Consider the following 25,754-nt stretch of genomic DNA (forward strand, 5'->3'; position numbering starts at 1 on the left):
GTGTCATCTTATTTCCATTTACATCCTGAATTAAAGTCCTGACAGGACATTGCTGCTGGCTGGGGATTACAGGTGAAGATCTTGCACTGATTGCTCTCCAGGCACCGTTGGGCCATGGTTTGGTGGTGGGTTTCACAGTGCTGGGTTGATCACACAGAATCACAGCATCACTGGGTTGGGAGAGACCTCCAAGATCATCGAGTCCAACCCAGCCCTAACACCTCAACCAGACCATGGCACCGAGTGCCACATCCAGTCTTTTGTTAAACACATCCAGGGATGGTGACTCCACCACCTCCCCAGGCAGAACATTCCAGTACTTTATTATTCTTTCCTTTTTCCTAAGATCCAACCTGTATTTCCCTTGGCACAGCTTGAGGCTGTGACCTCTCGTTCTGTCAGTGCTGCCTGGAGAAAGAGACCGACCCCACCTGCCCACAGCCACCTTTCAGGGAGCTGTGGAGAGTGATCAGCTCACCCCTGAGTCTCCTTTTCTCCAGGATAAACACCCCCAGCTCCCTCAGTGGTTCCTCACAGGGTTTGTGTTCCCAGCCCCTCACCAGCCTCGTTGCCTCCTCTGGATGTGCTCAAGTGTCTCAAGGTCCTTCCCAAACTGAGGGGCCAGAACTGGACCCAGCACTCGAGGTGTGGCCTCAGCAGTGCCGAGCACAGGGGGAGAATGAGCTCCCTGCTCCTTTGGCCACACCATTCCTGATCCAGGCCAGGGGCCATTGGCCTTCTCGGCTACCAGGGCACTGCTGGCTCGTGTTCAGCTGCTGTCACCAGCACCCCCAGGTCCCTTTCTGGGTACAGTCCAGCCACAGCATCCCCAGCCTAGAGAGTTGCAGGGGGTTGCTGTGGCCAAAATGCAGCACCTGGCACTTGGATTTATTAAACTTCATCCCATTGGGTTCTGCCCATCCATCCAACCCATCCAGGTCTCTCTGCAGAGCCCTCCTCCCTTCCAACAGATCAACAGCACACACTCCCAGCTTAGTGTCGTCTGTAAATTCACTAATGAAAGGCTCAATAATGATTGGATTCAATGGTCTTAATGGTCTTTTCCAACCTAAATCATTCTGTGATTGTCAAGGTCTGTTGTTGGTCCTGTCAGCTGTACAAACCCTCAGAGAAAAGTCAAGCCATAGCACACTGATTCTGTGATTCCCTGATTACCTTCATTCCTTCAGTGTCCAAACTTCCTGATGTTTGAAGACAATATATTCCTTACTAAGAAGGGAACTCCCAGGAATTTGTGGAAGTGGGTAGTCCTCAGTGAGGTTCACCCATTTGTGTATGAGCTGCTGGGCTGAGTGAATGGAAGGCAATTAAAATGTGGAAATGTTGGAGGGTTTTTTTAAGAATTCCTTTTTTTATCATTTGGTGTTTATTTTGCGGGGCAAGGCTATATTTTTACCTTTCTGTTTCGACATGAATACGTATCCAAAAACTACTAAAATATGTGGTGTCACTTCAGGAGCTGGAGAAAAGGAGCTCCCTTTTCTGGGAGTTTTCCTGCTTTTCCTTGGGGTTGATGTTATTCCTTGCAGTTCATCTTCCCTGTTCAGCTGTGACTCTGCAACACAAAGTTCATCTGGTGCACTGATACTTTAATTTGCTGAAAGGTGAATATGTCCTAAGACTTAGATAAAGGACCTGAAAAAATTACCCTGGGTTCCTATTCCTGACAGAACTTTTCATCCTCCCCAGCTTTATGCACTTCTCCACCTGCAAAATCAGAAATTCTCAGAGGTTTTTTTCCTGTTTTAGTTCATTTTCCACAGAGGTTGGGCTGAGCTCATAGATAGTCCCTCTTACTTTTGGCTGCTGACTTGTTAGGCTGCAAGTAAAATAAACAATAAACTGGAACAAAACTTTTGTTTTGGTCAAGGGAAAAGAAGCAAATAATCCCTGACAGACTTTTATCTGGAGTACGTGTATCTGTTTTGGAGTCCAGAAACTGGAGTCCAGGCAGGGCCAGAAGAATGATAAAAGATCTGAAAAATGCCATGGAAAAAAAAAAAAAATAAAGAAGAAAGAACTGGGGATGTTTATTCTAGAAAATGGAACACTGAGGGACAACTCACAACTTCAAGTTGTCTTCAAGTATTTGATAAAACTTCCACAAACAAAAAACAGGAGAAGAAAAATCTCCATAACCAGTCTGGTTAGAACCACAAATTTGGTAGGGTAGAACTACAAATTTGAACTTGAAGTTGCAGCCACAGTAGAGTTTCACATTAGATCAAATCTTTCTGATAGTCAGCAGAGAGAATCCCAGGAATGAGTTAGGATCTATAAGGACATGGAGTCTCATCACTGGGGACACTGATAAAGGATGGGACAAAAGGTTATAGAAACCATTCCTGTGGTTTTGTACTTTTAAACAGGGATAAAATAGTCAGGCCCTTATGGACTGTCCTAATCTTTGTTGGTTTTTTTGCTGCTGGTTCAAAGAAAAATCCCAAGAATTACACCTTCTCCCTTTACTCTTGGCAAACTCAACATCATTTTCATGCAGAATCAGGTCAGCTGAGTTCAGAAGGGACCTCTGGAGCTCACCTGTTTGACTCTGTGAAATTTAGTTTTGCCATCTGCATAGCTCCAGCCATCAGGTTCTTCCCTGGACCTCCAGTACAAACAGACCCAAATGATTTGGAAGAGACACTCCTGAAAGGCTCTTCTGGCCAGTCCTGCCAGGCAGTGTAAACCATCCCCAAACAATGCTTTGCTTCTAATCCTCATTTTTCTCATTAGAGAGTTCAGTCCCTGGAATTTAAGCCTTTATCCCCACATTAAATAGATATCCTTGGGATTGGTTGCACATTTGCTTTCTCTCGCCCTAAGTTTAGCTGGGCTTTTTTTTTAATTTACTTTTTTTTAATTATTTTTTATCCTAGCAGGTTGCCCAGACCTCTAATCATTCCTACAATGCCATTCTCAGTGGTGAGGCAGGGTGTACATTGTGCCAGCCACCTGGAAACGAGGTGCAATCCTGCCTATTCCAAATCATTGGAAATCTCTGTGACTTCATTTTGTCTTACAATTTACCCTGCAAGCAGGCTGCCAAAGCAAATCTCATGATTATTATTTGTGAAGGTGAAAAGAGGGACACCTGGCTGTGTAGATGAACATTTGCTGGTTAAAAGAGTTAAAAGGTTAAAATGTGGCTCCTCTTTGACATCAAGGTTCTCAACAAGGTTGGAGTCAGAAGGTGCTTGAAGAGCAGCTACAAATCATGCCGTTTTCTGCACTACAAGGGTTGTAAAACAAAACAAATCAGCCAGAGAGGTTGTGCAATCTCCATGCCTGAAGGTTTTTTTGGGTAGAAAAATCTGTGGCTGAGCAAGAGTAATATTGGTGTGAGCCCAGCTTCAAGCTAAAGGCTGGGCCAGCCCTCCCGAGATCCCTTCCAGCCAATTTTTCTATAATTCAGCAATTAGACAGCAGCAGGTACTGCCTGTGCTGTGGTCACCACGCTGCCTCGGCTGCATCCTTTCCTTGGGGTTAATTGGGGTAATCCCTTGGCCAGATTTACTGCAGGACAGGTTGTTAAAACAATCAAGAGAAGGGATAACTCACACCTCTGAGACTGCTGTTGTGTTGGACGAACTTCCAGCAGCTCTCCAGTGGGGAGAACTGGTTACTCAGGCCATGGCTGTGATCAGGGGGACAATGACAGTGTCACCAGTGGAGAACTGTGTATTTTTTGAGGCTCAGGCTCTTGCATTCAGCTGCCCAGAGCAGCTGGCTGTCTCAGAATTGTGTTGCCAGAGCCACAGACCATTGCTCAGAACCACTGAGAGAGTGTCAGTAGTTTCCTAGGCCATATCAGCAAAAATGACCGCTCTTTCTACTGGCTTTGCACAGGGCTGTGATTTCTGTGATCCACAGAGGGGCTGAGTGTCAGTCTGTAATCACCACATCTCAGAACAGCATTTGGGAACTGAAATCCTGGTGACCTCACAGGGACACCTGAGAGCTTCCTCCTCTGTTCTCCCATGTTACAGTTGGTGTTTGAAAGGCACATAAGGAGAAGCAGAAATAGGTAGGGCTGATTTCTTTCCAGCAGTTTTGGATTCCTCCTCTCTCACCCTTCTGGAGGTGACTGCTGTGGAAGGAGATGTTCCCAGCGCTCCCCACTGATATTCTTACTGCTCAGCATGCTGCTGCCTGTCTCTCAGCTAATTGATTTTACACACTTGAAGGAGTTTCAGAGAGTCAGAAAAAATTTTTGCCTTAGTTTAATGCTTTCTTCCTCAGAACCAAAGCTGAATTTAATTGCTATCTTTTTTCTTTTTTAATTTTCCTTTTTTTTTTTTTTCCCTTCTCTTTCCAGTCAGGAAATTGTATCCATGCTGCAGGACTACAGTTTCTGGGGGAGCTGTCATGTGTTATTGCTGTCCTGATTTGGTGTGACCAAGGGATGCCACGAAAGATCCTGATGGAAAGGTGCCAGGCAGGCAGGGGCTGCTAAACAAGGAGGAGGTGGCTGTGAAGGGCTGATCACTCTAAAGGCACCATCAGCATCCTTTAAATTATCCTTCTCTGTCCCTTTTCAAGGATGTTTGCCTCATCTTTAGTTGCAGGCAGGTCTGGATTGGCCATTTTCAGGTGTGCACACACAAGTGATTAAAAAAAAACCTCATTCCACCCCTGCCATGGGCAGTGACACCTTCAGCACCCCAGGTTGCTCCAAACCCCATCCAACCTGGCCTTGGACACTTCCAGGGTTGAGGAATCCACAGATTCACCGGGCCATCTCCTTTAGTTCCCTTCCAGTTTTATTAATCCTTGTGTCTATTGCTATGGCAGTCATTCCTTTTAGCACAGAATCAGACTTTTTACTGAGGCTCAGAAAGTCTAAACCCACTGACTTTCATCTCTCCCCCCTCCAAAAGAAATCCCAAACCAGATAATCACCTTACAAAACAACCCTAGAAGTTACATTGCCATGATTTACTTTCAATAAACCACGGTTTCTATTTTGTCCCCAGCTCCATTTGCTGCCACTTTCCACCACTCTTGCTTTCAAGTGCTGTTCAAAAGTTTTGTGTATTTAATTCAGATTAACCTGCTGAGAGCTGTCTGGATCTTTTTTCTCCTCTCCTTCCTACATATAAAAAAGCTTTACTTTTGTTGACTTTCAGCCAGATGGTGCCACTCCCACCATCCCATCTGAGCACGTCTTTCCAGTCTGAGTGGCTTCCACCTCACATCAGTTGCCATTCCCCTTCACACCCAGCCCTGTTGTTGTTCTCAATTATTCAAGCTAAATCATTTTCATGTGTAACTATTCCAGTTTGCGTTAGAAAAACTATATTTTCACCTCCAGTTCTTTGGAGAAGCCAGTGAACAGAAGCTGGGGTGGGGCTCCATGTGAATTCTCCTTTTTTTGGTGCTATGTTTAGCTTTCTCTTGAATTTCAGCTCTTTGCATAGTAATCTCACTTGGTTTCTTTTCCTGTTGTTCTCTTTTTAGCCCTTTTGCTCAAAGGCATTTTCTGCTCAGCTGAGTAGATCCTGACAGCCAGGCTGAGACTTCTAGCAATGCTCAGAGGTTTCCTGCTCCTCCTGCTGCACTAAACATTGTTTTCTTTCCAAGATCCTCTTCCCAGGTGTCCTGATCACTGATGCCCATCTCAGCTTTTGCCTTCCTAATTGCCTAATCTGTTGTTCTCCTCATATCCAATATTCCCAAATTGAGATTTGAAGCCTTTCTCTTGTTCCCATGGAAAAAGGGCCCAACTCTTTTCTTTCCCACACCTTTTTCAATGCAAATTCCCCCTTTTTCTGTTGGCTCTTTGCTGGCAGACCAGGGTATTTTGAGGAGAGCATTTCAATATTTCATATCTCTGACAGATGTGGACATCAGTGTACACCGGCACATGGAAAGGTCTTTAAGAGACATTCAAATGCTGGGAACAGAGTGCGAAGTATTTAGGGGGAGTTTGTTACTGCTTTGTCTATTATTTTCTGTAAGGAAGGAGTTTCTGGAGGCAGAGAGACCAACCTGACAGCTTTGTTGTGGGTTTTTTGTGAGATTTTTGTGGGTTGGGGTTTCCTTAGATTCTTTTGAATTTGGGGGGGTGTGTTTTGTTTGGTTTTATGTGGGGTTTTTTTGGGCTTTCTGTTTTGGTTTCTCCATCTGTCACTACCTTTGTAAAACATTGAGCTCTACAGCCAGTGGTATCACCTGAGAGAGGTCTGGTGATGCTGTGCCACTAAGATTTGGTTCTGTCATCAAAGCACTCAGTTTCTGTGTTATTTGTGCTCTTTTATATTTTCTCTTTTAACCAGACAAAGCAGAAACATCTTCCCTCTAATCTCTTTCCCCCATCTGTGCTGTTAGCAGGTAAGGAATGACAAAAGGAAGTGCCTGGGGGAATAAAGCAGAATTTATTATCTTCCTGAGCATCAGGTTCACCACAACCTGGTGCACAGTTTGAGGGTGCTGGAAGCTGGCTTTGTTCAGCGATGGATGGGAAGCAAAGTTCTCACCCAGCAGCCAAACTGGGGTGGTGAATCCCTGCAGAAGGCAAAAGTGTTTGATCCTTGCTTTCTTAAAGCTGTTGGAAAACACTTTCCTGGTCAAGCCTCACCATGGCCCATCCCTGAAAATGTCCAAGGTCAGGTTGGATGAGACTTGGATCAACCTGGAATAGTGGAAGATGTCCTGCCCATGGCAGAGGGTTGGAATAAGGATGTTCAAGGTCCCCTCCAACCCCAACCATTCCATGATTCTGTGTTTAAAACACGGAAGTTGCTGGCGGGTTGTTTGGGTTTGGAACGCGGATATTTCCATCATCTGGCACATCACTGGGATCCCCTGTCCCATCTGGCACTCAGCTGTGTGCTCAGAGTGGTGGGGATGCAGCCTTGTCACAGCATCCCTCCATGAGCACCGTGATGAGGAAGGTGGTGGGAGCTGTCAGAAGAATTAAACGTGGCCCTCGGGCTCCTGGGGAGACGTCAGTGCTCTCCTCAGGTGGAAGAGCTGTGTGCATGCCTGCTTTAGACAGGGTGGGTGAGTGTGTGTCATGTCCTATTCGTTCCCTTTTCCTCTGCGTTCCAGGCTCTTAGGCTCACATTACAACCTGTTCAACCTGTGGCTTTATCTCCTTCTTCAGCCACCAGGAGTGGAGCCACAGTTTGAATTATTCCTGTGTCTTCACACTGACCCTACACACAGCACTGTACAGGGGGGTGCTGATAGCTTTGTTTACTGAGTCCAGTAATGTTTACTCCTCCAGGACTGTTAAATTCCTCCTAAAATCTATAGTCAGGCTGCTAAGTCCTGATGGGAATGTCCCTCCTCAGCAGCTGCTCAGATGCATGATGTCCTCTATGTGCACTGGCCATTGGGCACAGGAGGGTTATCAAAAATGTCTTAAAGCTGGCAAATTGAAATGTAATTAGAAGCTTTCCTCCAGGAGATTCCTGGACAATCAGTATTTTCCAGCATATTCTGTTCTTCTGAATCAGCTCTGTCCATGTGCCCATCCATCCTGTGCTGGCTTAGGTCAGGATCTCTTCACTTTCTGCGAGGTTTTCCCCATTTTTGTGAATCCTTTTTCTCCATGGCAGCATTGCTCCCTGTGGTTGTTCTAACCTTGCTCTGCTTCACTCATTTTACGAATGACTTGTCCTTTTGTTTCCCTCCCTCCCCAGCCAAAGGAGGAGAGGTGGCCCTGTCCTGATTTTTGTCAGAGAAGCTTTTGAGCTTGGAGTGGCTTCAAACCACTGAGGCACTCTTGACTCCCTCATTTTTAGGAACAATGCCTTTTTCCTTTGTCCCGAGGCTGAGAGCTCATTCCAGCATGTCCTTCTTCCTGGAAGGCACACCTGGATGCTTCAGACCATCTGTGAAGAACCATTCACTAGAGGGCTCTGATAAAAATACTTTAAAAACCCATGAGTAATGTCCTCATCCAGAGCCTTGACTGAACCACTTCTGCTCCATTTGAAAAAGGGAACATTCCTTTTTTCCCAATGTCTGAATGAACCAAACTCATCTTGTGCCAACACCTTTGCATTTTTTGTGCTCCCCTTTGTAGGGAAGCAGCCCTTTGAGAATGAATTCTTTGAAATGAGACGTATTTATGGATTGTTCCACGAACATACCTGGATTTTCATAGAAAATTCTGAATAGTGGCACAAACAAGCCCTGTTTAGGGACACTTGCTTAGAATGGAAGTGATGTATGAATAGTAAAATCGTCACGGAATTTCTCTTAGCTTGGTTTAATGAAAGATGTGGAAGGTTCTGATAGACAAGAAGGTTAAAACCTTATCCCAAACTGTGTTATAGAAGGGCACTGCTGGATAACATAACCCATAGGAAGGATTATTTTATGCATTCCTTTTGTTTTGTTTTCTCTGTTTCTTGTCTCTATCTCCTCCTGGTTGCTCTTCAGGATGTGATGCTGACACTAAACCTTCCACCATCCCAGATTGCTCCAAGCACCATCCAACCTGGCCTTGAACACTTCCAGGGATCCAGGGGCAGCCACAAATTCCCTGGGCAAACTCTGCCAGTGAATAATTTCCTTCCTAATGTCCAATCAAAACCCATTCTCTTTCAGTTTAAAGCTGTTCTGTAGCACTTCCCTTCGCTGTCCTTACCTAAGTCCAGTGAAAAAAAAAACCAGTGAGAAGCTGTTGACAGGATTTAACTCCTCTCCAAACAGCCCCAGAGCTGCAGGTGAAGTTGGAGCTTAGAAACTGGGTTTCCAGCAGGAATTCAGGGCAAGCCTGGTGTCTGTCACTCCTGCCCTTCCTTTCCTCGTGGTCTGGCCACACTGGGTTCACACTGGATTTCTAGACACTCTCAGGGCTTTCACTTCCCCTAAAAGTTAACAGGAGCTGCCTTTGTTTGTGACCAAATCTGTTGTTCCTCCAACCAAACCACTGCAGCTTTTTTTAGGACTGGAGAATTCCCACCTTGCTTTATCCAGCTCCCTGGTTATAAATAATACCCAATATCCAGCCTCGCAGGAGGCCTGTGGGGTCCTGTTTTCCTAAGGTTTTGTGTGTGTGATGTGTGTACACAAATCCCAGGCAGTGGGAGAGGTCCTAGGGAATGACTGGAAGTGATGAGAAACCTCAGGGACTTCACTGTGGTTTTGATCCAGCTCTAATTTTGTGACAGGCTCTGCCCTGAACTCTCACTTGCCAGCTTATGGATTATTTTGGACAACCTGCCAGACTCAGCTCCTCTGGATTTGGGTTCCCCCTGCAATATCCCCACCCAAAAAACCTTCCAGCTCTCTGGGGAAGCTGACCAGGTCTGAGTTCACTCCAGAGCTTATCGTTGTGGACCTGCTGGGGGTGACACCAGGGCTGGTTTCAGAAGGAAAATAACATTCAGGGGGAACAGCTGGAGCGAGCTGGAGGTTCAGGGGAGAGCAGGCAGGACTGGGTGGGGGCACTCTGTGGTTGCCCAGGGAAACAATCAGAGCTGGATGGATGGAGAATGTCAGGAATTGGGATCTGAGGTTTTTCAGTCCCTTCTGAGCCTGCCTGTGAATCAGGGACCGTTTTCCCTGTGCACAGCAGTGAAGAGGTGGCTTCTCAGGAGATGACTCAGGGCTGCATGAGCAGCAATTCAGGACAGTATTGACAAGTTACCTGCACATTCTGCAGGAGCCAAGGGCGTCTCCTGAACATGTCCAAGTTGATGTATCTTGGAAAAAATCCCAGCCTGTGAACAGATCAGAGCACTCACGAGTATTCACTCAACTTCTTTCTAGGGATCCTGCCAGGTACCATCTCCACCTGCTCTGGGAGAACACCAGGGGAGGACAGGGCTGTCTGGAGGGAGAAGATTCTGTTTAGATGAGCCCAAGTCTGCAGGGTTTGCCTCATTTGGCTTTAGATATTGGCAGAGTAGGTGCCCAGCCCTCAGGCAGCTGCCCCAGGCTCCCTGGATGGAGCAGTACAGGACAAGTTTATTTTGCCTGTTTCAGACAGTTCCTCCAGCTTGGAGTGACTCATGTCCTGAAATTTCCTGCTTCTCTCTTCAGATGAGGAAGGACAATCAGTGTGAAGACAGATGCAGATATTTGCATTACAGACAAATATTTTTTGCCCATGGATCCCCAAATCCTGATCCTGAGCCCTGGGGGTCAGGCAGGTCTGGATCCGCATTTCCTTTGTATTCCTGCTGTTCCTGTCACTGACTGAGCAGATGCTTTGGGGTTGAATTTCATCCAGAAGGTTTAAATAGTTTAATGGGTAAATTTTGGAATATTTTTATTAAAAATAACAGACTTCCCTCAACCAGGCTTCTTAGACCCAAACTGAAAATGAAATTAAAAGTAGGCAATGATCCGTAGTTCAGCGAATACTACAAGAAAATTAGCACTCCAGGTAGTGGAGTCTGCTTCTTTCCCTTCTTTGCTGTCCCTGCCCCTGCCTGTTTTGGGATAATTATTGTTGTTCCTCCCTTATTTATCGTCAGCCATATGAGGGACATTACCCTGTAATTGCACTGCTGATCTCTGTGTTGCAGCATCCCTCCATTCCTGCAACAGCCTGGATTCAGATCCTCACCCTGAGCTTCCTGGAGAGGAAACTCATCCTTGGCTGCTCCAGATGATTGTTTGAGGCAAAGGAGCGGAAGGTGCTTACCCAGCCATCAGAGCTGTCTCCTACGCATTTGAATTCACTCAGGTGCTGCCTCTGTTTTAGTTGTGTGCCACTACTGAAATTCCAGGGTGTCCTTTCTTCCTTAAAAACCCCAATTCAGCTCTTTTTTATCAGCAGAGGCATTTGCAAGCTTGTCCCTAAGGAGTTAAGGAGCACAGCTGCTCAGCTGCCCTTTTCCTCTGGCTCTCCAAGCCCTTTGGAAAACATTCCTTTTTCCTTGATCTTCCAACCCCTCCCACAGAAATGGGACAATCAGACTGAAAGAAGGCTCTGAGCCTCCAAGCTGCTGGATTGATTTGGCCAAGTTGTCTTTGTTTGACAAGGCCTGCTTGGATGAGCTGGGAAAAGACATCTGCTTTCCTCGTCAAATGATGGATCTGTCATTGGCAGGATTATGTTTGGCAGGGAGATAAAGGAGAGTGGTTTGAACAGCTAAAAGTGGGAGTCAGGAGAGTTGGGCATTTGCCTGGACCTCTTTTATTTGGAAAAGTCTCCCAGGGACATGTGCTGCTACCCATGGTCCCTCACTGGTGGTTGGTCACAGAGAAATTTATCCACAACCCAAGAGAGGTCACAGGAGAAAATAACTTTTCTCTGTTTGAAAACCACAGGGTTTGCAGATCCCTCCTGGACTGATCCTACAAAGAGCACACAGGAGGTTTGGGGTGTTTTAAACTTGGATTTATCTCCCATTCTGCCTATATTACTGATATTTACAATTTACTTCCCTAGGTTGTTAAAACATTTGTAACATGGTTTTGGATTCTTACACAAAGGTCCTTCAGAAGAGCAAATAATTCCAAAACTTCATAAATATTCCCTCTTCTAAAATTTTATTTCCCCCAGACCACCAGAGCTTTCTTTTGCAGCTTTTGACAGGCTTGTTGGAAATTGTGTCACCTATCACCATAGAAAAAAAATCCTTGGTGTCTTCCTTTTCCTCATTCCTGCACTTTTACACTGAATTTTTTTGGCTCAGTCAGAGGGTTTTTAGGAATAAAGCTGTATTTTCCTGAGGATGTTTAAAAGGAAATAAAACCAAAAAAGAATCTGAAAATCTAGTTTTAAGACAGAGCTGAATAAAGTTATGGGAAAAATCAAAGCCGCTGTTGTTTTGAGAGAAGTTCCTTCAGTCCTGCGTTCCTACAAATAATGAGTATTCATGAAAGCCAGAGGCAGGTTATATTTCTGATGCTTGAAATAAGATCTGCCTGCTAAAATCTTTCATTTCCTTAGAGATTCACATGAGAAAGGGCTAAGAAACTTCATCTCCACCTGGAGCAGCGATTGAAGTCAAGTTACAGAAACTCTAGGAAGGCAACTTGGTCTTTTCTTGTTGCATTCCTGTTTTCACAGAAGCTCTGGGAAGGTGAGCATGGTGAGAAGCTGTCACTCAGAGAACTGGACACCTGTGTGTCCAGAACAGAAATGGGTCAGGGGTGGGATCTCATCATCTGAAGACCTTTCAGTTCTACTCCTTCGTGTTGGAGCCCCAGGCCCAGAAAATGTCCCTTTATCTGTGCTGGCAGGCTCAGACACTCAAGAGAAAACTGGGTTTAATTTAAGACCACGGAGAAGGCTTCTAAAACTGAGTGGAGAAGCTGGGAATGCAAATGTGTGAGTTAGATAGAATTATGTTAAGTCACTGGGTGAAAAATTTGGAGTTTGAGATATAGCAGTGAATGAGGGACAAGATGGATGTTCTTGGGCATTGGCTTGTCTTTGCCTTTCTGCCTTCCTCATGATTTTGGGTGGTATTGGGTGATTGGACAGAAAAGCTCGCAGTGCGGAACACGGGTGTTTGGTTATTGGGTTAAAAGTAAAAATAAATGAGTTGGCATTTGATAATTGGATAGTTTATGCTTAAAAGGCCTTGTGGACAGAGCCCTGGGTCTCCATTTGTAGCTTGCTAGGTCAGTGTGTACAAGTGTTCACTGTCTGTGAGAATGTAACACAGATAAGAAAAATAAACATCCTCAGTCTGAAGGCGAAAGCCGTCTCTCTGCTCGTCAATCCCAATCCTGGGGAAAAGAACTGAGCACTTTTACATTTGTTGCCCCAGAGACTTTTACACTTTGTTTGACTCCAAATCCTGTAACCACTGTGGTCACCCTGGTTCTCATCTCTGGAGTCTCCATCCATGAGGTCCAGGTGAGCCCAGGAACAGCCTGGGATCAGCAGAAAGGGACACATCGAGGCTCGCAGCCCTTCCTCTGTGAATCCCACCTGTCTGAGGAGCTGCCACGTGTCCCCTGGATATTCTGGCCCTGCAGATGAGACTAAACATTTCTGCAGCTCCTTCAGTCTGTGGCAACCCTTGGAATTGTATTTAATTTAGGAGCATATGCAAAGGCTTTATTTGCAGCAGAAGACTGCACAGTAATCCTCTAACAATTCCCAGGATCCATAGGGAAGGAAAACTCTCATTAATAAAGACTTTGGTTACAACTCCTTGTTATGTGAGAGCTGCTGCAGAACTCAGGGCTGCAAGAAACCACATCCAGAAAAACATTCCCTTCATCTTTCTGCTCAGGGATCAGAGTATGAGTAGGAAAAGCCCTGACAAACCCAGCACACCTTTACACGGAGTTTTGGGCGTGCCAGGAGGGATTAGTGAGGGGTGGTTCCCACGTTTTAGCTTCACCCATAATGGATATTCCCAAGGAACTGGATTACAGTTCACCCTCTGATGTCAGCATGAGCTAGCCAGAACTTGTCACTCTTTCGGTTTTATATTTACTTTTTGGATAAGAAATTGGAATTCATGCGCTCCCCAGCCCTTTGTCTGCATGGCCAGTTGCCCACTGCAGTGAGAGAGGCCAAAGCCCAAAATCTCTGCCTTTTCCATAGGAAAAAACCCAAACAAAACAACACAACATAGTAAAAAACTGCCTAGAAATGGAGAATTAGTAAAGTGGGTTTGTACAAAGTCTAATTCAACTTTTCCAGGAGGAATAAACCAAAGAAAGATAATTATGTAGCCCTTCCTTCAGGGAATATCCCCTTTGACAGGCAGGACTCACACTTCTTTTGGGCTCTTTCCAGCCATGGGCATTTCGTCACCTGGGAGGAATTAAGGCAGCTGAACTTGTTCCCTTGCTCAGCAGGCACCCTGATGATCCACCAACAGAAAATCCCACGTTTTCTGTTTCCTAATGGTGCCCAAAACTGTGATATTTTTGGATTCTTTTAATTCCATCTGCCTTTGTCAGCCTATATCAGTGACAGCTGTGACATGTGAGGGTTATTGCTGTTATCACTGAGGAGGTTGAAGGAGGGTTGCTGTGATAAAGGTATTTATTTACTTCTTTAGTTAATGTGCAAAATGAGCCATAAACTTGAAGTCCTGCAGTGTGAATCTACTTATTAACCTTGATTGAGTTAAGGGTGTGTGGACATTCACACATCACTGACCTTTTCCAGCTAAGTGCTGACTACTTAAGTTTGAATCCATCCAACCATGGGCAGTGGAGTGGGATGAAAGCCTTCAGAGCTGCTGTTTGCTTGCTCTCTGTGGTCTTGGAGGAATGGAAAAAAATCAGGTCAGACTAAACATAGAGCTCTGACTCAGCTAAAATTGAGGATGATGTGTCCCACTGACAGAGAAGCTGAATTACATCCCACTCTTTGTTTATAGAATCATAAAATCATTAAGGTTGGGAAAGATCTCCAAGATCATCAAGAGGAGTCATTAGCCCAGCACTGCCAAGGCCACCATTAACCCATGTCTTCAAGTGCCACATCTGTGTGGCTTTTAAGAATCTCTAGGGTGACTCAACCCCTGCCCTGGGCAGCCTGTGCCAGGTTAACCCTTTCAGTGCAGAAATTTTCCTTAATATCCAAAGTAAACATCCCCTGGTGCACCTTGAGGTTGTTCCCTCTTGTCCTGTCACTTGGGAGAAGAGCCATACCCAGCTGTCCCCTCCTGTCAGGGAGTTGTGCAGAGCCAGAAATTCCCCCTGAGACTCCTTTTCTCCAGGCTGAGCCCCTTCCCCAGCTCCCTCAGCCACTCCTGGTACTCCAGCACCTTCCCCAGCTCCATTCCCTTCTCTGGAATGTCCTCAATGTCCTTTTTGTCATCGGGGCCAAAACTGACCCCAGGGTTGGAGGTGTTGCCTCCACAGAGCCCAGCAGAGGGGACAATCCCTGCCCTGGTCCTGCTGGACACCAATTCCTGATCCAGTCCAGGTGCCATTGCCCTTCCTGCCCACCTGGGCACACCTGGGCTCATGCGCAGCCACCAGCACCCCCAGGTCCTTTCCCAGCCCCTCAGCCTGAAGTTCTGCTTGGGGTTGTTGTGAGAACCCAACTTCCCTAAAAGCTCACAAGAAGTCAGTACCAGCACTTCAAAATCCAAGATCTTCTGTATTTTGGTATTTTAGCTGCTGGACACTCTTTCTTCAGATTTTTCCTAGCATAGATATATTTTCTTTTGGATTGTATGGCAAAAAAAAAAGAAAAACGGTGAGATTTTAAAGATTCTATGTATAACCAAGTTTATCTGAGCCTGTCACAAGCCCACTTTTCTAAACAGAGCCTCATTTGCTTTTTAAAGGTGATAAAACCAGTTACTCAAAAGTAAATATTGGGCCATTGAGGGGAATATAGAATTATCCAGTTCAAGCATGAGATTTTAGTGAAGGGAAGAAGTGGCAGTGAAGTACTTGCTAATGGGCTTGGTGTAAAAGCTACTGCTTAAAAAAATTTCAGATATATTGTACAATTAGAGAGTGCTTTGCCAGCCCTGATCAAAGCTAGAGTGGTATGAATTAATTTATAAAGTGAAAACCAGAGGTATTTATAGATGTGAGATTAATTTGGCAAACATTTAAGTCCAGAGAGTTAAAACTTCCCTTTGAAAAAGTCAGAATGTTTTGAAAACATTTCAATCTTTATTTTTCCAGAAAGTGTTCTGCAAATCTCTCACGCTTCTCCTTGTGCTTTTTTAAGGTTAAAATAAAATGGTAAGAAGCACTGTAAATCAAAACAAAATAAATCTATGGTGTTTCAGATGAGCCAAGATGAAATTTCCAAAGATCTGTTTCCCTTTGGGGAAAAGAAATATTTGAGAATGAAGACAACTCCAAATGATTCCCCTTCTTCTAGTGTTTGTATTTATATTTATTTTTAATTTGACTAGAAAACCACATAATTAATTGTTTATACACTACTAATCAAGGCCCATTCCTAACCTAAAGGAAATTAAAATCTGAACCAGGCATGGCATGAAACAGGGAGGAGAGCAGGATAGGTTAATAAGATATGGTGAGATTAATTTAATGTGCTAAATTATTTTATAATTTTAATCCAAATTTACATCAAACAATTGTTCCTTCAAAGGATTGCTGGACTTTTTGTCTTAAAACCTTGACTGGCAAATACATGAACAGAGCAATAACTCATTTTGAAACGAGACAGGAATTTTTTTTTTTATTTCTTAAATTTATTTTCTCTGCCTATTTCTGATGAAAATATATCCCAAAACCCTCAAGAGGGGACAGTGAATCAATCACTTCTTACTGGCAGAGTTTCTCCTGTGTCCTCATGATCTGTTCCTGAAGTTCACCCCACTGATGCTTTTTCCCACATAACATTTAACAGTGACAGTATAAACTCAAGCCAAGTCTTGGCTGGACATCATTCCCTTCTCTCCACCTCTTTCCAGCTGCATTTCTGGAAAGTTTTCTCCCTGTTGAATGCCCTTTCCAATCCCTTTAAAAGAGATGGGGTTTGGAGCAGCCTCAGTTTCTGGCAATAGCGATGGCCAAGGTGTCCCCTCCAAGCTGAGAGCGTGTTGGTGACAAGGGGGCACTGAGATATATGTGTGAGCTCCCAGTTTGGTTTTTTGGAGTAAAATCCACAATTTCCTCTTTTTAAGACTGAGACAGTTCATGAGTTGCACGTTACGAGGAGTCCACAATTAATTACCTGAGCATTTATGGCCAATGTTGTATTACAAACAAAACCTGATTAGGCCTGACTGAGGAGAATCCACCTGAGGGGAAAAACTCTTGTCACTGGGAATTTCCTGCTTTTGAGCTCCTTGATCTTCTAATCTGCATCAGAGATTCCGTCCTTATTTGATTTGGTGTTTGTTGTGCTTTGAATTAGCGTGAGAGCCGGGAGACAGGGAATAAACCACGGAGCACAGATCCCCCAGCTCCTGGCATGAATATTAAAGCTGCTGTCTCCCTGCCCTACATAGCTGGTGCTGTTGGTTAGCCAGGCAGGGTTTCCAGAGCATAAAGCAGCAGAATTGTTCCTGATCATCAACAAAAAAAAATAGGTTGTGGGGTTTTTTTCCCTAATGAAATGGAGGGAAATGCTGATTTTTCAGCGGGCTATGGGTTTCTCTCCCTCCTCTTGAGTGAACATAAAATAAGACTGTGTGCACATCTGTGCAATGGTCCTGGAGAGCTCCAGCTTGTTCCACGAGGCCATGAATCCCCAGGAATGCCTCCCTGAGGATGGGCTTTGCTCACTGTCTCCTTCTGTGCCCTCCCTGCAGGTGTCCAGCACGCGCCCGGAGTGCAGCATCATGCAGGAGATCGAGGAGGAGCGCAGCCAGTGCCTGGCAGAGCTGCCCTGGGACAACCAGACCTCAGGTATAGCAACGCTCTCATCCCTCCCTGGCCAGCAAACCCACATCCCCCAGCCTCACAGCTGCCTTGTCCAGGCCATTTCCCAGCCCTTCTGCTTCTGGAGCAAGGATTCCTCCAGCTGCTCCTCAGGAGGGAGAGAAATGGGAGCTTCCAAAGCACACTTCAGTCAGCCAAAGGTTCCAGCAGCTCTGCAGGTTCCCTCGCAGCCTCCAGGCTGGGAAAGCCTAACTGAGGTGTTTCAGTGGGTTTAATCACAGTTGTCCACATCTCTGAAGTGGAATTTTCCCAATTTTTCCTTGGGAACTGAAAGGCTGAAGTTCTTCCAGGCCTTGGATTACTTCAAGAGAAGTCACTGTGACCATCTCCTTTGATTGAACTGCCCTCCCTTCCCTATGCCAAAATTGCTCCTGTCCTGGTGGTGAAGCAGAGGGTGCTCCAAGGCTGTGAAGTATTTCTGGAGTTGGGACAGGCAGCTGAGAGCCTCTCCTTGTTCATGGAGCTCCCACCACACTGAGAAATCCCCCTGGAAGGGTGTCCACTCTCCTTAACCCTCTTCCTGCTCCAATCATCAGGAAAGGAGAAAGGTTTTGGTGCTATCCCATCCCATCCCATGCCATCCCATCATCCCATCCCATCCCATGCCATCCCATGGCATCCCATGGCATCCCATGGCATCCCATCCCATCCCATGCCATCCCATGCCATCCCATCCCATGCCATGCCATCCCATCCCATCCCATCCCATCCCATCCCATCCCATCCTATCCCATCCCATCCCATCCCATCCCATCCCATCCCATCCCATTCCATCCCATCCTATCCCACCCTGACCTGCAGCAGAGCTCTCAGATCCCCAAGTTAAAGCATCCATTTGGATCTCTCCCCCTCCAAATGCCTCTCCCAAGTTCCCAGCCCCGTGTCTGTCAGTAAAAGCTGTGTAGGGACCTAGGTGAGAGTGCCAGGATCCAAAAAGAAGGGATCAGTTTGCTGGGAAAAGGGCTGGGAAGATGAATCTCAAATCCTGCTTGAGATTTGCATCCCTCCTCTTGAAAGAGGGAAAAGTGGAAGAGGAAACTCTCCACTGGCAAGGTTTGCAGCCAGGCCACAGACTGAAGGACTGTTCTGATGGAACAGAATCCTGGGACAAGCTGATCCCAGGAGGAGCTTCACTGGATGCCAGGAAAGCTTTTGGCCCCTGCTTTTATCTACTAAGGGATGGATGTCTTTGATTTGGAAGCTGTTTCAAGTGTCCCTGTGCAGTTAAATGGAGCCTTTTGAAGAAATGTGCTTCTGGAACCCTGGAAAGGGAAAACTCAGGCTGGATAAAAAGCTTCATCTGAAAGCCAGCTAAATGTTTCATTTAGTTTTCATGGATATTTAAAGAAATTCAATTAAATACAGTACATTAAAAGGAGAAGAATAAATAGTTGAAGTGATAATATTTTTTTCAGCTTCTCCAGAATGTTTTTTCTCATTGGAAAGTTTAATCCAAAACAGGTTTTTTTGTTGGTTTTTGGGGTTTTTTTTCTGTAACAGCAGAACTAAACCAATGCAAATATTTTTCCCAATTCTGAAGTAAAGGCACACAACCATGTTGAAAGTCATTAACGCCCCAAGCAAGTACACAGAAATACTTTGGAGGGTTTTTTCCCAGATGGGATGCTGAAATATTGGGCTGGGATAAATCTGCATTTCCACCAGTCACTAATGATGAACTGGAGTGATTCAGAAATTGCAGTTTGGAGGACAGGAAAATGGTTTTGTCCATGGAGGACATACTGAAAACTGGAATGGCAAGACAAGGGGGAATGGCTTCAAACTGAAAGAGAGCAGGTTTAGATTGGATATTAGGAAGAAATTCTTCCCTGAGAGGGTGGTGAGGCCTGACACAGGGTGTCCAGAGAAGCTGTGGCTGCCCCTGGATCCCTGGAAATGTCCAAGGCCAGGTTGGACAGGGCTTGGAGCAGCCTGGGATGGTGGAAGGTGTCCCTGACCATGGAAGGGGGTTGGAAGATGATTTTAAGGTCCCTTCCTTCGTGGAAAGCAGTTGGCATCCATTTACCCCAAAACATCAGCAGGTATTTAGGAGCTCAATACCTGACTTTATTACCCAGACACAACTGCCCAGGAGGCAACAGGAAAAAGCAGAATTGTTGGCTCTTAAATGGGTGGCTGTGGATGAGTGTATGGAGTTCTGTGCTGTGTGCATAGGTAATTTCTGAGTGCCTACACAGGATGTGTGTTCCCTTCAGAGTGATCTGAGCATGTGAGCACAAGTAGGTCAAAGAAGGTGTTTTTCTGGAGCAGGGCTCCATAACTCAATAAATGCTGAGCTGTAAAATCAAACTTTGAACTTTGACGGTTGGGGGTGAGGGGGAAGTTTGCTGGAGAGAAATCTCATGAAGGTGATAATATGAGATCATATGAAGGTGATGACTCTTTCATCTGAGTGTTGCTGGAAAGAGAAATCCTAGTAAAACTCTGAGGAAAAACATCATTTTAACCCAGTTTAATCCCCTAGAACAGGAGGATGGAAAGCAATTGAGGCTCCCTGTGATCTGCAGAGTAAAACTTTGATTTATGTCCAGGGAGTTTTGTTACCTTGTGCACTTCCCAGGTCTTTTCAGGAGAAGGAGAATCACTTGAGGTTTAAAGAGTGCTTCTTTACCCTTTCTAATCAAGTGAGTGGAAACAAACACAGTGTCTCAGTACATTCTGGAAAGAAAGCTTTGTTTAGGAGCCATTATCACTTGTATTGATCAGAGGGGCTTAATCACAGCTGTAATTTGATATGTCAGACAGATTAATCACTTGTTAAGAGCACTTGATGGTGGTGCTGAGGTTGATCACTGGCTCTGGTTAAGGAGGTAGATTTCCACTCTAAACAATAACATCCTTCCTCTTTTTTTTTGTCTTCAAACACCCACCCCTTCCTCACAGGGGATGAACATGCATGAAATCCAGGCTTTCTTTTCAGATTAAACTTCTTCCATCCCTGGAAGTGTCCAAGGTCATGTTGGACGGGGCTTGGAGCAACCTGGGATAGTGGAAGGTGTCCCTGCCCGTGGCAGGGGGAAGGAGATGATCCATGTAAATCCCACTATTCCCTGTTAGGAGTGTGATTCAGTTTCTGTGGATTTACCCTTATTTGAGGAGGTTTGACAGTTGGACTTGATAATTTTAAAGGTCTCTTCCAACCCCGATGATTCTGTGATTCTACAGCCTGGGGTCAGTAAATATTGCCCAGCTCTGAGGAGGAGAAGTTTAGTTTTTAGAGGAGTGTTCAATTTGTTTTCCAGCACAGGAAAGGCTGCAGAGGATGCACTGAGGGGGAAATCCACAGGGAAAAGCAGATGAAGCTGGCAGTGTGTACAGAGGAGAACCAAAGGGCAGTGAGATCAAAGCCTGGGCTTTTAAGGAAGTTTGTAACCATCAGAGTGTCACCCTGAGAATCAGGCCTTTCTATACTGTTTTCACAATTTCTAGCCATTTTCCCAAGAAAGTAACCATAAACATAGGTGTTTATACATTCCATTAAAGATGTGCCTTTTGATGGACATCTCTCACAGATGTGTTCTGGCCAGGTGTAGGCATCTCTTTCAGGACGTGATGAATCCTGTTCAGGTTGTCTTGCCTGTTGTCAAAATATTTAAAATGAGAGGAATCAGTGAGCAGCTCAAGTGTGTAGGAAAAAAAACACATTTCACAGATAATCTCTGTGCTGGTGTCCGCTGGCTTGGAGGGGATTTGGCCAGATGAGGTAAAATCATGGCAAGGGGATTGAACAAGATGACCTTTAAAAGTCCCTTCCAACCCCAATTATTCCATGATTCTGTATTCCAGAAGAGGGGAATGCAGTCCCAGCCTCACTGAAGACTGGGATTTAGCTCCAGATGCTTTTCCAGCTAGGAGATACATGTGCAACACAGCGGCTGCTCAGCTGATAACGCACTGGGCAGCAGTAGGGAAGCTCTCCTGAGGGTTGGGATAAGGGAATTTGCTTCCCAGACTCACAGACAGAGGCAAATCCCTCTCTGTGAAGTGTGGCTGAGCTCCTGTAGGCTGCAAGGCAGGAACCACCACTGCACTGCTTCCTGCTGACTTGCACTTGCCTCTTTTATGTCATGGTCCCCAGAGCACACTGGAGTATTTCTGGGTTTGTTTTTGAGAAAATTTTGCTTCTCCATGGTTGTAATTTTCAAACAATTCAGCTTAAACTCAAGCACACAAATGAAATGATAATAAATAAATTAAAAAAAAATATGTAGCCCTCTCTTTGTGAAAAGGGCAGGAAAATCAATCAGGTCTAGGTCGGCTGGCTCAGCTCATTATCTGTTTATCCCATTATTACTAATTAATTTGGTCTGCAATCAGATACTCTTCCAGAAGCAGGAGAGTTATTTAGGGATAACAGCTGAATAAGGAACCAGGACTCGTGTCTGGGTGGGATGAGCAGCTCTGGAGACCAAGAGCTGTGCAGGAAGCACGGCCTTTGTGAATCACAGAGTCATGGAATGCTTTGGGACCTTAAAGCTCATCCAGTTCCAGCCCCCTGCCATGGGCAGAGACACTTTCCACTATCCCAGGCTGCTCCAAGCCCCATCTAACCTGGCCTGATACCCCTAGTCCTTCAAAACTGCACATTTTTGTTTGCTCTCTAGCCCTCTCTGCTTTGGAAATAGAATAAAACCCAATAAAAAAGTTTGAAAAATGGAAAACATGGAAAAAAAATAGTGCCATTCCCCCTCTCAATGCCTGTTCACATCTGCTTAACTTTCACATGCCTCACACTTGTGAGATAGAGATGAGTCCTGCAAGCTCATCATCACCATTGTCCATGAAAAACAATCCAGGTGGGAAATGGCCCATGCTGTTTAAACTCAGAATATTGCTTTTGCTGTTCCACAGCGGAGGCTGCCTTGAAAAACCAAATTTGGAGCCTGGGGGGTCTCTGTCAGTCCCCCCAAAGAAGTCAAAGCAAGTTTGATGGGAGGAGAAGCAGTGAACATATGGAAATTAAAAATCAAGCTGGAAAAAAAAACATTGATGAAGTTTAAATTAGGAGCCTCTTTATTCATCACCATCTGTTTATAGTGCAGCAAGATAAGAAATAATTAATAGTTCCTTGCTTGGAAAAGTTCAAGTGAATTCTCACCTCCCAGTTGCATAAGCCCTGCTGGGGCAGATGAGGTGTCAGTGGGATTTGTGGGACAATCCTGTTATCAGCAGCTCTCCAGGTGATGGAGAAGGCACCACATGGCTGATCCAGCTCAAGAACTCCAGAGAATGCCCAAAGTAGGGTGGGGAAAAACTGGATGTGGCACTTGAGGACGTGCATCAGCGGGGAACATGGCGGGGCTGGGTTGGTGGTTGGATTTGGTGACCTCAGGGGTCTTTCCCAATCTCAAAGATTCTGTGTTTTTGTCATTTCAGAGTTGTGTAGAGCTCTCATCAGTCTTGTATCATATTCATCAGCCTCCAAAAAAATCCTGGGACAGCAGGAATGGCATTAAATGACAGCAGTTGGCCAGCTAAATCAAACCCTAAATCAAACCTCTGTCAACATACTCCAAAAAAACCAGTTTAGCACAGTCTAAAATATGTTTGATCTTGATGGTGTCTCTAAAGGCAAAAGGACCTGCTGGACTTTTTGCCATGTTTTCTTGTATTAATTTTTAATTTGCTTTTTTTCCTATTACACCAGCCTCAGTGATACAAGGGGCTTTTTGTTTCATTCTTGCTCTGACCAGCAGCACTGGACATCATTCCCCTCCATTCCTTGGCAGGGTGGCCTCTCCTACAACAGTAGAAAATTCAGCCATGGGATATCAAGACCTTAAACCCCAGACTCTCACACAGGATCAGTACCAAAGTCAAGCTCCCTTTTATTTAACAGGATTTTTTCCCCCTGTTCTTTGGCAATAGTCACCATACACAGTAGGACAGGTCCTTCCAAATGATCTTCCTTCCCCATTCCCTCATCCCTCTGGGAGTCTTCCCAAACACCTTCATTATGCAGCTCTTACAGAGCTGGAACCCACTCCCCAAAAACTCAGAAGAGGAGAACCTTTGCAGACTCTGCTGTGAAACTGGCCCCTCAAACATGAGGAGGGAGCGGTGTTCTCGCAGCGTCTGAACCCTGAGAACCAACCCCAGATTTTGGTGTTGGCTGCTTTGATCTGGCCCGAGGCCAATGCTGTTCTTCCAGACCAGGAGTTTCTTTCTGAGGAAACAGTCATCACCAAAATTTTCCCTACAAATGCTTCTTTTTCTGTCCATCCTTGCTCTGTGACTCACTCCCCATCTCTCCAGGGAGCACTGCTAGTTCCCTGTTGAGTTTTGGAGATGTGGTTTAGTGGTGAACACGGTGATGCTGGCCTCAATGGCTTTGAAATGATTTTCCACCCTCAGCAATTCCATGTTTCCAACAGTGGTCCCTCAGTTGTTTGTCTGAGCCCACCCACCCACCTGAAGTGCCAAACGCCCACCAAAACCAGGATGAAATTCCAGCAGGGACCCACACAGCACCTCATCACTCCTCCCTGTGGAGCTAAGAGCTGATTTCTGCCTTGACCTCACCTCTCCACAGATATTGAGACGTTCCAACATCTGTTTTCTGCCTTAAGACACAGCAGGGGTGGAGGCTTTGCTTTGGTTTTGCCTGCTGCTGGCTCCTGGCTGGAAGCTCTCTAATAAGCAGCAGCGTTTGTGGGACTTGGGAACAGCTGTCCTGGAGTTTATCAGGATTAGCAGCCACTTAGTGGACATAAATTTGTGCTGGAAAAGGCATTTTAGTTTGGAGAATGTGTCACACTTTTAAATGCCAGCAAAGGTTTTGGTTCCTTTTTATTTTTTTTTAACATGGGATAATAGATAAATGCACACAGGCTTAGCCATGGAAAGGTTATAGAAATAAGGAGAAAGTGCCATTTCTGCACATCAATTGAAAATAAATTCAAATAATTCAATTCAATATAAATTCAATAATTTTCAAAGCTCTGGATAATGGCTCAAATTAAATCCATCTATGCAGAGGTTTTTTTTCTGACAGCAGCTTGTGTTTGTTCCTCTCACATCCCATGAGATTTCTGGCTAAAAAAAATCTTTCCTTCCTCATATTTTCTTTTTGTTTTTTTCTTAATATTGACTGTATCAGAGCACTGTCATGATGGTATCCACCCTTTTTACCTGGGATAAGTACATTGGGGGATATTGCATACACCATAAGTGATGTTGAGAAAAGCATTCCTGGAGGTCGAGCCACTCATCTTCACGATGAATTTCTTTCTGGAGATGCCAATATGGGAAAAACCATCTAGGAAGGTACCCAAATTCAAAGCCTGATCCTCTATTAATCCAGTTGTCTGCAACTCCTGGAAGAGCAGAGGGATTTGAGTGAGGAAACCCTGGAATAATGCTTTAAGCATGCTCTGTGTCAGAGCACTGGAGATCTTGTTTAGAGGCTGCTGAGGAGATAAGTCATGGTTTTGGCAATGTCCTATGTAAACCTTCATCTTAAATCTTGGATCTTTTCTTCCAGTTTACATGTTCTGGACTTAGGCAGAAGGGCTCAGCTCACAAATTTGATTTATGAAAAGGAGGGATTAAAAAAGTTGAGTGTTTATTTAGTTCATTGGTTTAAAAAGGCTGAAAGATTACAAACTTTTTTTAAAAAACAAAATTGTTTCCTAATAGATGTTGTTGATGGAAAATCTCATAGGATTTCCATGCTTAAAAATCACCCTCCAGCAACAGTCACTGGTGATTTCTTTCATGCTGATTAGAATGGCTCAGTCTGGGGGCTTTAAGGTGAGGTTTCCTTCATATGTCTTTGAGTCAAATTTCTGCAAATATTTAGGAAGAAAGTTATTTTTTAATATATTTCTGTTGAGTGCTTGGACAGCTTCTACTTGCAAAAGTGGTAAACCAGGTTTTACAGTAATTAATGTTACTCTTCTTATGGAATCATGGAGTTGCTAAGGTTGGAAAAAACCTTTAAGATCAAGTCCAGCTTGTGGGGAAAATCAAATCCTAGAGTTGCCACAGATATTGAGGAAAAGTCCAGAGCAAACTCTTTTCACTTATCCTGAATTTTGGGATCCCTTTTTCTTTCTGTGGTTGCCCAAGTCCCTTTTCTGCTGAACTGGAGCTGCAAATACCCGAGTGAGTGATGCCCTGGCAGGATTGTGGCTTTCCTTCAGCTGGATGGATTCTCTGTCACATCCTGCCTGCAGTGCTGGAGCGACAGCAGGCAGCACAACAGGCAAAAAATAAATATCCAAAGGAAACAGAAAGCTGTGGAAAGCTGGAAGGGGAGCTCTGAGGGGATGGGGTTGCTACAGAGCCGGCTGTCAGTGGTGCTACAAACACAAAAGGTGATGAGATGGAGCTGGGGGAAGGAGAGTTGCCCAAAGGATGCTGGAGTGGGACAGGAGGGCACAGCAGTGACTTTTTCAGGGGAGAGAGGGAGGATGCATTTAGCAAAACCTCAGAGCCAAGCTAAC

The 25,754-nt window shown here is 45.0% G+C and overlaps 1 protein-coding gene across 1 annotated transcript in view; it reads left to right on the forward strand.

The window, feature by feature from the left end:
* Positions 1 to 25,754, forward strand: part of LOC102110911 (vasoactive intestinal polypeptide receptor) — a 97,615-nt gene that overhangs the window by 20,695 nt on the left and 51,166 nt on the right. Inside the window, exon 2 of the mRNA XM_005527783.3 lies at positions 17,157 to 17,253. Within this exon, the coding sequence (XP_005527840.2) occupies positions 17,157 to 17,253 (97 nt within the window). The remainder of the gene's footprint in view (positions 1 to 17,156; positions 17,254 to 25,754) is intronic.

The sequence above is a fragment of the Pseudopodoces humilis genome, chromosome 1 (genome assembly GCF_049639895.1).
Source record: "Pseudopodoces humilis isolate 2021_Gansu_Grassland_sample_001 chromosome 1, ASM4963989v1, whole genome shotgun sequence".
Taxonomy (NCBI): Eukaryota; Metazoa; Chordata; class Aves; order Passeriformes; family Paridae; genus Pseudopodoces; species Pseudopodoces humilis.